The 12,111-nt window shown below is 43.9% G+C and overlaps 1 protein-coding gene across 5 annotated transcripts in view; it reads right to left on the reverse strand.

The window, feature by feature from the left end:
* Nucleotides 1–12,111, reverse strand: part of LOC137531844 (son of sevenless homolog 2-like) — a 77,857-nt gene that overhangs the window by 47,851 nt on the left and 17,895 nt on the right. For all 5 annotated transcript variants that reach the window (XM_068251818.1, XM_068251815.1, XM_068251820.1 and 2 more), the window contains exons 2-3: nucleotides 6,836–7,489; nucleotides 674–786 (exon numbers count right to left, since the gene is read on the reverse strand). In XM_068251818.1, the coding sequence (XP_068107919.1) occupies nucleotides 674–786; nucleotides 6,836–7,268 (546 nt within the window). In that variant the 5' untranslated portion in view covers nucleotides 7,269–7,489. The remainder of the gene's footprint in view (nucleotides 1–673; nucleotides 787–6,835; nucleotides 7,490–12,111) is intronic.

Raw genomic sequence — 12,111 nt, forward strand, 5'->3', positions numbered from 1 at the left:
ATAATTTTGATAGTACTTTTTCAGCAACTTTTAGGTACTTTTAGAATTCCAAAATGTCTAAAAGTTATTTTAAAGACAATATGAAAATTATCTCCTAAGAGAGAAAAAAAGAATTGCTTATGGGCCATTGATCCTTTAACATGCATGACCAGTAATATGACTGCCCCGCCTCTCCACCTCAACAGTGCAGCTGTCATAACACCCCAGACTCTCCCTCCCCACATGGAAAGTAGCGCAGAGGAGCATTTTGCCTGCCCAGGCGCTGGATTGGGTTTGGCATCACCTTCACTGCAGCCATGTGTGCTGTGTTGTCACAAACCTCTATACCGCTCCCAAGTCGCATAGAACGCTCGAGAGCCACAGAGGTTTGTGACAACATTTTGCATCAAAGATTTTATACACAGATTAGAAGTGAGGCTATTGGGAGAGGGCATGCTCCATTAATTTTGGCGCAGCAATGTGCCCAATGCTTGGGTGCCACCATAGGCCGTAATGAGAATTATGGCTATAGTCGTGCTCAGTAAATAATTTAGGAGCCAGTGATTGCTGGAGCACAAATTGAAAAAAAAAACCAAGGTCATTCAGCTGCCGGCAATAGCCTGTGCACAAATTAAATGTGCCACCCCGAGTTACAACAATTTTATATGTACGCTGCTCCATGTACTACGCTTACCTGCATACTCGCACAGTGTGGCTGCACTCGTTCACGAGGAGCATTGCCATGAACTGTCAGAGGATCCTCGTCAGCAGCAGTGGCCTTGAGGCGTTTTAGCCGGCTCAGGTGTGCTTCAAATATAGAAATACATAAATGTGGTTATTGCAGCATTTTCCAAAATCTGACTAATTTTACAGACTTCAAAGTGTTCATTCATATTTTATGAGGCAAACAGAGTCATATCAGGAACGTGACCGAGAGCCCACAGTCGTGTTGCATACCCTAAGGTGCTGCACACGATCCTTACTTCCATACCATTAATAAAGACTGTATACCCACCCACACTGTATATGAAAAAATATGTACATGTAATGCATTTTGTAAAATCTGAAAAGGAACTTAAAGAAAACCTGTAACATCAAAAAGTTCCCCTGGGGGGTACTCACCTCGGGAGGGGGAAGCCTCAGGATCCCAATGAGGCTTCCCACGCCATCCTCCGTCCCTCTGGGGTCTCGCTGCAGCGCTCCGAACAGCGGCGATGTAAATATTTACCTTCCCGGCTCCAGCGCAGGCGCGGCTCCAAAATAGGCAGAAATACCCGATCACCGTCGGGTCTGCTCTACTGCGCAGACGCAAGACTCCGGCGCCTGCACAGTAGAGCGGACCCGACTGAGATCGGGTATTTCCGTCTACTTTGGAGCCGAAAGCTGCAACAGCGCCCCCACTGGAGCCTGGAAAGGTCAATATTGAACAGGCTGTCGGATCTGTCAGGCCGACTTTGAAGGGCTGCAGCGAGACGGGACGGTTTGGGTAGCCTCATTGGGACCCTGAGGCTTCCCCCTCCTGAGGTGAGTACCCCCCCAGGGGAACTTTTTGATGTTACAGTGTCTCTTTAAGCAAAATGCTCTAATAAAATATATTAAAGAGCAATAAAAAAAAAGGGAAGTCTAAAATGAATTTCTATCAGGTTATCCACTTCACGTCAAGTCATACCTTCTCAAGTTGTTCGTATGCTACTATGCTTTTTACCCGTTTTTATTTTATATTGAGGCTATACTGACAGCCCATGGTGTTACACGGTACTGCACTACTCCTGTACAGTTTTGTCACCCTAAGTTAGAGACGCTGTTCCTATGTTTTTAAAGGACAACTGAAGTGAAAAGAATATGGAGGATGCCATATTTATTTCATTTTAAACAATACTAGTTGCCTGGCAGTCCTGTTGATCTATTTGGCTGTAGTAGTGTTTGAATAACATGAGAAACAAGCATGTACTTAAAGGGAATGTCCAAGCAAAATAAAAAAATGAGTTTCACTTACCTGGGGCTTCTGCCAGCCCCATGCAGCCGTCCTGTGCCCTCGAAGTCACTCACTGCTGATCCAGTCCCCCACTGGCAGCATGCCGATCTCGGAGGTCGGCGGGACGCATTGTGTACATTTTTATGCATTCCCGCTAGTGCAGGAACATTAACACATACATTTTTACGCGTTACTGGTTCAATGCGTACATTTTTACGCATTGAACCAGTAACGCGTAAAAATGTATGTGTTAATGTTCCTGCACTAGCGGGAATGCGTAAAAATGTATGCAATGCGTCCCGCCGACCTCCGAGGTCGGCAAGCTGCCAGCAGGGGACTGGAGCAGCAGTGAGTGACTACGAGGGCACAGGATGGCTGCATGGGGCTGGTAGAAGCCCCAGGTAAGTGAAACTCATTTTTTTATTTTGCTTGAACCTTCCCTTTAATCTTGTTAGATCTGACAATAATATCATAAACACCTGCTGCATACTTGTTCAGAGTCTATAGCTTAACGTATTAGAGGCAGAGGATCAGCAGAATAACCAGGCAACTGGAATTATTTAAAAGGAAATAAATATGGCAGCCTCCATACCACTCTCGTTACAGTTGTCTTAAAGGGCACCTAAATAGGAAGAGTATGGAGACTGACATCTAATCTCTTTTATGTACATTTTTCCAGTTTCCAGGCTGGTAATCTTTTAAGCTGGCCATACACCGCATAACTGTGATTGTGCAATCCTGTCCAATCTTACCAAATGAAGTTTCTTAAGACTGCCATGTACTGGTCGATTGCCACCAGATTGACAAGCAGATAGATCCCTCTGTGATCAAATCTGTTCGAAGAGGGATCTATTGGCTGCCTACACTGCAAACAGATTTTGAATAGATTTCACTATGAAACTGATTCACAATCTGTGGAGCTGCCGCTGCCCCCCATGCATACATTACCTGGTCCGGCGGGCGCCAGTCCCCTGGTCTCCGCTGTCTCTTCTCCGCTCTGGGCTCCAGCTTCACTTTACTTCCTGTCGGGGGAAGTTTAAACAGTAGAGGGCGCTCTACTGTTTAAACTTCCTCCGACAGGAAGTGAAGCCAGCCAGAGCCTAGCGCGGAGAAGGGACAGCAAGGACAAGCTCCGGCGGAACAGGTAATGTATTGCCGCTAGCGTGGGTCATCAGACATTCGAACGCCGCTATCGATGCACTCCTGACCCGCCAACGTTCGAGCGAAATCTTCTGTGCGGACAGATCAATGGGAATGATCGATTTCGGATGGAAATCAATCGTTCTGTCAGCGCTATGCTGTATATCGGCAGGAAATCGTGTAAGTGTATGGGTCCCTTTACAATAATTCTGTAGTGAGTCAGATATGAAGGCTGCCATAGTTATTAACTTTAAAATAAACCTGTAGTGAAAAAAAATGCGAGGAGGATACCTCAGTATCGTAAAGAGGCTTTCCTTGTCAGCAGCACCAACCCCCCCAACCTCATCCAGTGCTGGCACCCCACGAAAATCCGGACGTACGAGCTCAAAACCAATAACAAGCCTGTGACACGCCTTGCTCACGCACACTTGCAGAATTCCGTTTGACCTCCAGCGGAAACAGCCGAGCCTGATCAGGTCTGCTCTACAGACGCCAGATGACTGCACCTGCATCGTAGAGCAGACCAGTCGGGCTCCGGCAGGAATAGCCGCAAATGTGAGGTAATTTACCTCATGAGGTAATGACATTTAGCAATTCTGGTAGGTTTTAGTCATGTTTTACCTCCTGCGGTATATTATGAGGTAATTCATCAGTTAATCTGCATTAATTTTACAGAAAATAGCTATTCTCATGGAAATTAGGGGGCATGTCAGCACATGAGTTACCAATCAGTTTAAGACCTGCCTGTACCTGGAGGTAAAGTCAATTTGTATGCATTTTGCAGTTTTTAGTGGAGTTCCTATTGCTGTTGTAGTGTCATTCCTATTCAGGCTGTGTAATAGAAAAAAATACTAGAAATAAAACTCCAAAATATTTACTGGATTTTTTTTATAGGGGATGCCTATAAATACTGTATATGCAAAAATGAACCATCTTCATTCACAGATAACATTGTATGCATGCAATGGGTAATATTTTATATGTGATTATATGCGTTTATACATGTAAAAAATATTGATTTGGAGATGTCCTCAGTCATTATTTCCATGAATCAGAAGTAATGCGTGGCACTGTAACAACAGGGAGATACAATGAATACAGGCATCTCATAGACACCGGCGTTCATTGAAGCAGGGACTTAGATAATTCAATGGGAACTGCGTTCCTGTTCACTGATCTCTGGGCTAACGAACAGCGGCAAGTACGCCCCTAGATCTAAGATGAACTTTGTGGGGGCGTAGATATACTGTACCTAATTCAATAAGTGACTAGTACACTATAACACAAAATTTCACTCGGCACTCAGATTTAAGTTCATTGGAGGGTGGGCCTTAATTGACCTCTGCAGTCTGCATTATGGAGTCCTCACCTCATGCATAAACACCTCTAAAAATGGCATACAGTTCAAGCTGGGAGACGTGCAGCAAGTTTAAACGGTGCAGGGCACAACTTGAGAAAACATGGTAAATTGAAAAAAATACTGTGCACCTGTCTCCTTTAAGCGCTTTTATTCAGTCCTTCAGCCAAAGATCAAACAGTGTTTACATGTAGGAAAAAGGTACATCAAACCTGGATCTAAGAAGGTGTCAAGGTGTACAGGGGTAAGGTGACCAGGGGATGAACGGACGGCACAATTCAATAAGTGGTTAACCTCCTTAGCGGTAACCCCGTCTGTGACACGGGGTAAGCCGCCGGAGGGTGCCGCTCAGGCCCTGCTGGGCCGATTTAAATAATTTTTGTTTTGCTGGACGCAGCTAGCACTTTGCTAGCTGCGCCAGCACCCCGATCGCCACCGCCGCGCGCCCGATCGCCGCTATCCGGTGCGGCGCGCGGCCCCCCCCCCCCCAGACCCCGTGCACTGCCTGGTCAATCAGTGCCAGGCAGCGCCGAGGGTTGGAGCTGGACTCCCAATGACGTCCCGACGTCATCCCGCCCCGTCGCCATGGCGACGGGGGAAGCCCTCCAGGAAATCGCGTTCTTTGAACGGGGATTTCCTGATCGGAGATCGCCGAAGGCTCGCTACATGATTTAAAAAAAAAATTAAAAAAAACTGCTGCGCTGCCCCCTGGCGGTATTTTTCATACCGCCAAGGGGGTTAATCACTCCTCACGCCTACAGCAATGTTTCCCTCCTCATCACCCTTCCAATTCCCTCCTCTTCCCTGTACCACGCCATCTCCTTAGGGGTAAAGTCTCAACTGCTGGCAACAAAAAAAGGTTTTTTGAATGCTGTTTCAAACCATTAAGTTACTTACAGTACTTAATGGTATCCGTATTCCCATTTATTTTCTTAATAGCTATAAGTAAATATGGTAAAACACTTCTTGGCTGATATCTAAAAGATAAAATCTGGTAGGTCTCAAAAGGGGCCCATACACTGGTCGATTTCAGCCATCGATCGATTCTATGGAATCGATCGATCAGAAATCAATTCTACCAAATCTATCGATCGATTTGTGGCCGATTTCGATCAATTTGATCTATCTGACAGGATGGAAAATCTAGGTTGATCTGCTGCTGCCAGCAGATCGATGGCCCAAAAAGTTGCATTGGATCTAATGGTCCAATAATGCATTTAGATCGATTTCCAATAGATTTTATTCTGAAATCTATTGGAAATCTGTTCCTAGTGTGTGGCGCACATTAGATAGCTTCCTGTCAGATTCGACATGACAAGCATCTGACAGAAATCTATCTGATGGTCGAATGTGAATCTGTATGGCCACCTTAATGACCATTGCTTTGTTTTGTAAAGTTTAAAGTATACCAGAGGCGATGTGTGACATTATGAGATAAATACTGTAAGTGTATGTACAGTGCAAAACATGAATAAACAGGCTGTTTTACTTCTTGTATTTTGCAGCCTGAAAGAGTTCATTTTTAGGCATGGAAGTGACAGCTTCTGCCTTGTCTGTACCTTGTAGGGAATATAGTAGACCTCACTGATAAGCAGATTACAGCCATAAAAAAGTTTTCCTGGCAGAATACTACTTCTGAGTGCAAGAGATACAAAAAAAAAAAAGAACAATAGTTTATTTTAACTCTGGGAAACTTAATAGACTGCCACAGAAAAGAGGCAACAAAACATTCAATCTACTTTGTAAATATTTAAATATAAAATAAAAACATGGGATATGTAAAAAATACCATTTTTAGGAGTAGGAGAATAAATACAATCGTTTATCTCATTAGTTCATTTTCACCTCGGCTTCACTTTAACGTCCTTCTAGTTTTGACAGGTGGAAAACTTTAATGTTGACACAAAGCATTAAAGAGACACTGAAGCGAAAAAAAAATATATGATATAATGAATTGGTTGTGTACTATGAATAATTACTAGAAGATTAGCAGCAAAGAAAATATTCTCATACTTTTATTTTCAGGTATATAGTGTTTTTTTCTAACATTGCATCATTCTATAATATGTGCAGATTACACAACACTCTGCATTCAAAATGAGTCTTTCAGAGCAGTCTGTGAACTAATGACCTCTCCTCTAGCAGAGGAAAAGAAAACAGTTGAGATAATAAAAGTCAGATAACAGCCCTCTCCACGACTTTGAAAGTCGTAGAGCTTAATGGCTTTTTTGCAAAGAGAAAACAACTGGAGTTTCTTAACTCTTCCTGTACTAAAAACAATTAGACTGATGTGTCTGATCTTAATGTTTTATTTCTTAGCTGTACTACACATACAAATCATAATATCATAATTTTTTTCCCGCTTCAGTGTCTCTTTAACCTACCTGCATACATGTGATAGGTCAGACTTTCGATAAGTTTGACCACAGTCCCTCCCTTTATAATGGGGATTCCACCTCTGCTCTGCACATTTTCTTTGAAAACTATGTTCTCCTCCGAGTCCTCCTCCACAAAGCAGTAGACATCTGGACTAGGTAGACGCAATGGCTGCTCATTCTCTTCTTGAATCAGAACAGAGTCCAACATACGGTCCAATGTGCTGCGGTACTGCAGCGAGATCAGAGCTGCTATCCAATTGTTTTTTTTCTCGGCTGTCTTGGCAGCAAAAATAATACAGTTCTCATCTTTGGAGACCAGCTCGAAAGCATGCTTGTACTCCGGTATGTCTTCCCGGTCGGCGACCTGCACCTTCCACATGATGAACTTCTTCAGGCGGTATTCAGCTGAGCTGTAAGCCAGGGATGTGGGACTGGCCATGGTTCATCTTGCAGCTAAACATCAGGTCATCAAGCAGGAAGATGTGCCGTTCGTGTTTGGCCCTGACTCTGGTCAAAGAACCTTCCATGATGAACTCGTTACAGCACTGCTCGGTATCTCTACCTTCCCAGCCATCAATGTTCTTCTGGATTTCATTTATCTTCTTGATGGCCAAATGTTTGCTGCGTGTCTGTCGGTTGTACAGACGCCAAGTGGGCTCCCTAAAAACACAAGCCAGTTTAGTGCTTAAAGCTTACTTGTCATGTAAATAAAGATGGTCAATGAGATGCTAGAAATGCTGCATTTGATTGGCCCATTTTCACAGTTAGTGCTAGATGATTGCAATAATTATTATGATGTCACATTATCTACATTAAATTAAAATGGTGACTATCATAATTCCATTAAATTACAATAATTACTAGAATATTGCAACACTTAAGACCTGATTTTCTACAACATGTGTGTAAAACCCAGTCACTTACGAGGCCAAAATCTTAAAAAAAATAGTCTTAGTCCCCTAAGTGTTTTAAGTGTTTTAAAAGAAAGAGCCTTCAGAGACACCTAACAACTCACACAGGTGAGAAGCCTTGGTCAAGTTCAGAGTATGGGAAATGTTATTACTCAGAATGCAAACCTTCATAGACACGTCTGAATACACACTGGGGAGTGGCCTTTTTCATATTCAGAGTGCGGGAAAGATTTCTATGACATAGAAAACTTTCCTATACACCAAAACACTCACACAGGTGACAGATCATATTCATGTTCAAACTTTTATGAAGCACATGATAAGACACACAGGTAAGAGGTCTCTCTGTCATGTTCAGAATGTGGGAAAACTTTTTATGATAGAAAGAGCCTTCAGAGAAACCTAAAAACTCATACAGTTGAGAAGCCTTATTCATGTTCAGAGGGTGGGAAATGTTTTACTCAGAATGGAAACCTTCATGTACACATAAGAATACACACTGGGGCGCTGCCTTTTTATGTTCAGAGTGTGGGAAAGATCTCTATGTCAGAGGAAACTTTCATAGACACCAAAAAACTCGCACAGGAGACCATATTCAAGTTCAGACTTTTGTAGAACACATGATGAGACACACAGGTAAGAGGCCTCTATTATGTTCAGAATGTGGGAAAAATTTTCATGATAGAAAAAGCCTTCAGAGACTCCTACAAACTCACACAGGTGAGAAGCTGTATTCATGTTCAGAGGGTGGGAAATGTTTTACTCAGAATGGAAACCTTAGTAGATACGTGAAAATACACACTGGGGAGTGGACTGTTTCATATTCAGAGTTCGGGAAAGACTTCTATGACAGAGGAAACTTTCATAGACACCAAAAAACTCCCACAGGTGACAGACCTTGTTAATAATATGGGAAACGTTCTTACTCACAATGGAAACCTTCATAGACACGTGAGAATACACACTGGGGAGCGGCCTTTTTCATGCTTAACGTCATAGTCCTCCCACGGGATTGTACGCACTCCTGGGCATCTTTTCCCTTGTTAGCAATGGCACTCCTGGTAGCATGTGGAGCACAGTACACTTGCACTTGTAGTGCAGATGAGAGCGGGCCTACTCACTGCAAAACTAAGGAGAGTGGAGAGTGTAGTGCCAAGTCCCGCCCGTGGAGGTATCAGAGCCACTCGCATTACAGATGCAAGTGGCTTATTATGATTGGCTGCATTTTGAAGAAAGGCTTCATGATTGGCTCAAGTGTGAGCAGAAAGTTTTGCAGGACACATGCAAGTCCCGCCCATGGAGGCACCTGAGCCAATCACAGGAAGTGAGTGGCTGCCTCTATTCAGTGACAGCAGCCCTGGATTTGTCTATGCAGCCCTAAGGTGTACTTAACCTTGTAGTCCACTAAATGTACAAGTGCTTGCACTGTACCTCCACTGGGAGGACAGAGTTTCTCCTTTGCAGCAGAGAATGCACCAGGGCATGCTGGGCTATTTCTAGGACAATTTCTTCAATTAAACTTCTGATATAGTAAACCACTTTTCCTGTTCCCTTGAAGTTTACTATAAGGAGATTAGACTGTATGGTACCCAGTGAATTTTTCTGAGCTGTGTCTGATGTGTAAACGTTAGGAGTTTCACTTCTGCCAGGAAATGTTTACATTCCTCTCTTGCTGCAATTAAGTAAACAAAAGATAATGTTATCACCTATTCGGATTCGAATCTCACTGCAGGAAGCTTTCTATTGAAAAATAAGTCCTGTGTTTAGCTGTTTGAATGCTGTCCTACTAAAAATTAAATAAATAAAAATATGGTAGTATACTATATGCTGTAAATAATCTTTTAGAGCAAAGAAGAAATTCTGGGTTTCATACCGCTTTAAGTTATAAATCTGTTTAAAAGTGATATTATTTAGTGTTGTCTATACACCACCATTTTTAAAAATAGGTATGAGTACAAAACTTATTCCTCTAGCAGGAGACACATTTTTACCCATTATTAAAGACAGATTCCACCCCCCCCCCCACTTCCCGGTACTAGATGTGTGGATAAGCCCCCTATCCTGGAAATTGAACAAGGGTGAGTGTTCGCCTCCATCATACGGGATAGCCCTCTATACCAAGAATCATGTGAGCTAGTATTGTTTAGACTTCCTAGGCAATACCAGACTACTTGAGCAAGTTTTTTTTTTTTTCTAATTTCTTAAATATGTTGATATAATTATATGTTTTTTTTATTGATTACTAGGGTTAGTCAATGGTACGCACATTATTCTGAGTTGAAGTGGTTTTGGAAATGTTGTATGTAACCTTACACAGCCTGAGAACTAGAACATTTTTTTTTTAGGGTTTAGGCCTCGTTCACATCTGCTGCGCTTAAAAACGTGTGAAAGCGCGTGGTAAAAACGTATGCGCTTGTGCGCCCTTTAGTGCGCGTTTCTGTGCGTTGTGCTGCGCTTCTTTAAAGCACGTTTTGCTTGTTGTACCAGCAGCAGTTATCAATAAAACTTTGTTTTTGTATGTAAATGTATTTTTTCCTCCAATTAGGGGTAAAAAACGCATGCGCTTCTATGCGTTTGTACGCGCTTCTATGCGCTAAAAAAGTGGACCCATTCACTTGCATTGCTGTGCGCTTTCCAGCTCAACGCACAGAAATGCATGCAACCCTACGTTTCTGTAACGCTGCTCAGCACAGCGCATAGATGTAAACCAGCTACATTTAGTTACATGGGAAAGTAAATACCTTGCTGATCGCACAGGGCAGTGCGCTGTAAAAAGCGCACAGAAACGGCCCTGATGTGAACGAGGCCTAAGGGAACGCTTTCAATTGCTATCAATTTCCCTAAACGCTGTGCCAATGTAAATGGATGGGACAGATTCCACTACAGCGATTGTGATTAACCTCCTTGGCGGTAACTCCAAGCTAGGGTCAGGGCAGAAAACCGCAGCTCAGAGCGGTAATCCCGACCTCTGCTCGGGGGTAGTCGCCGGAGGCTCTGTGCAGAGCAATGCAAGCGGGAGCGTTTCTACATACCTCCCAGGGATCCCGACGTCGAACGCCATTCTTCTTCCTCTCCTCCGGGGCTCTGCTTCCTCCTGGTGAGATCGCCGGCTGTCGTCATGACGACAGCCAGCAATCTAATTTTAGAGCTGCAGCGCCACCCGGAGGGTGGAGGCATAACTGCAGCGCTGAAGCCAGGGAGGTGAGTGATTGCCGGAGCAGTGCTTTTCAGCGCTGCTAGATTTGGGCGCAGCCGGCGCCTCCATAGACTACAATAGGAATCACTCCTATTGCAGCGCTCAGCAGAGCCGGGACAAGGTCCTCCAGCACCCAAGGCTGAGACGCCAAAGTGCGCCCCTCCATCCCTGCCACCCGAGCCATCAAACACTGATTGCTATTAGACTAAGAGGCGCCACAGGGCCTTCAACCTCCCCAACACCTTAATATCTAGTTATCTGGCTTGCAGTCACTGCAATGTATCCCCTTTTCTTATTTCTTTCTGCTTCAAACACAATTTGGAATGACACCTGAATGAATTCTGCGACCCCTCCTACACTGCGCCCTGAGGCTGGAGCCTCTCCAGCCTATGCCTCGGCCCGGCCCTGGCGCTCAGTGAGTAACGTCGGAGCAGTCAGCAGACGGAGCCGAGGTTGCTTAAAAACACAATAATTCAGCCTCCAGCAATCGCTGGGAGCCGAATTATTTCATTCCCCCACTATCCATGGCGGCCTGGAGGGGGAATAGTAATTAAATCGGCCCGGACTTGTGCAGAAGCAGGATCAGCCATATGCCAAGTCTACTGGCGCCGATTTCAAATGTACTCAGTGATTGCTGGGGCTGTGCAGATCTCCCTGGCAGCTTGATTTTTTTCCAGGTTTTAGGGTCTGAAAGGGTGCAAAAAAATTGTACCACTTTCAAACCCTAAAATCCGGAAAGAATCATACCGCCAAGGGGGTTAAGCAAATCGCAATTGCAGGACATGCAGCATTTTTTGAGCGTTTCCATTCTAATGAATTGTATAGGAGCAGGGAAATAGTTTCCAAAATCGCAAATCCATAGCGATTGCGTTTTACGCTTTCTAGTGGGTTCCATGCCTCAGACAAACCAGTTGAATCCCACCTGAGCAGGAATTGATTGGTCTGTTTTCAAGCTGCATACAAAATTGTGCATAATCCAGCATCAATTCAGAACTATTTGTATTTCAGTCACCATCAATATTCATTTCAAAAGAAGTAATTTGTGATCAAAGTTGAAGTCAATGGTCTAATGGGGGAGCCAGCAGGAACCGTAGGAGGACTGGGAATGCTCTATAGGACCCAGAGCCTTCCCTCTCCTTAGGTATCTGTTTTCTTTAAAACTCACTTTAATTCAT

Source organism: Hyperolius riggenbachi, chromosome 9 (genome assembly GCF_040937935.1).
Source record: "Hyperolius riggenbachi isolate aHypRig1 chromosome 9, aHypRig1.pri, whole genome shotgun sequence".
In the NCBI taxonomy this organism is placed as follows: domain Eukaryota; kingdom Metazoa; phylum Chordata; class Amphibia; order Anura; family Hyperoliidae; genus Hyperolius; species Hyperolius riggenbachi.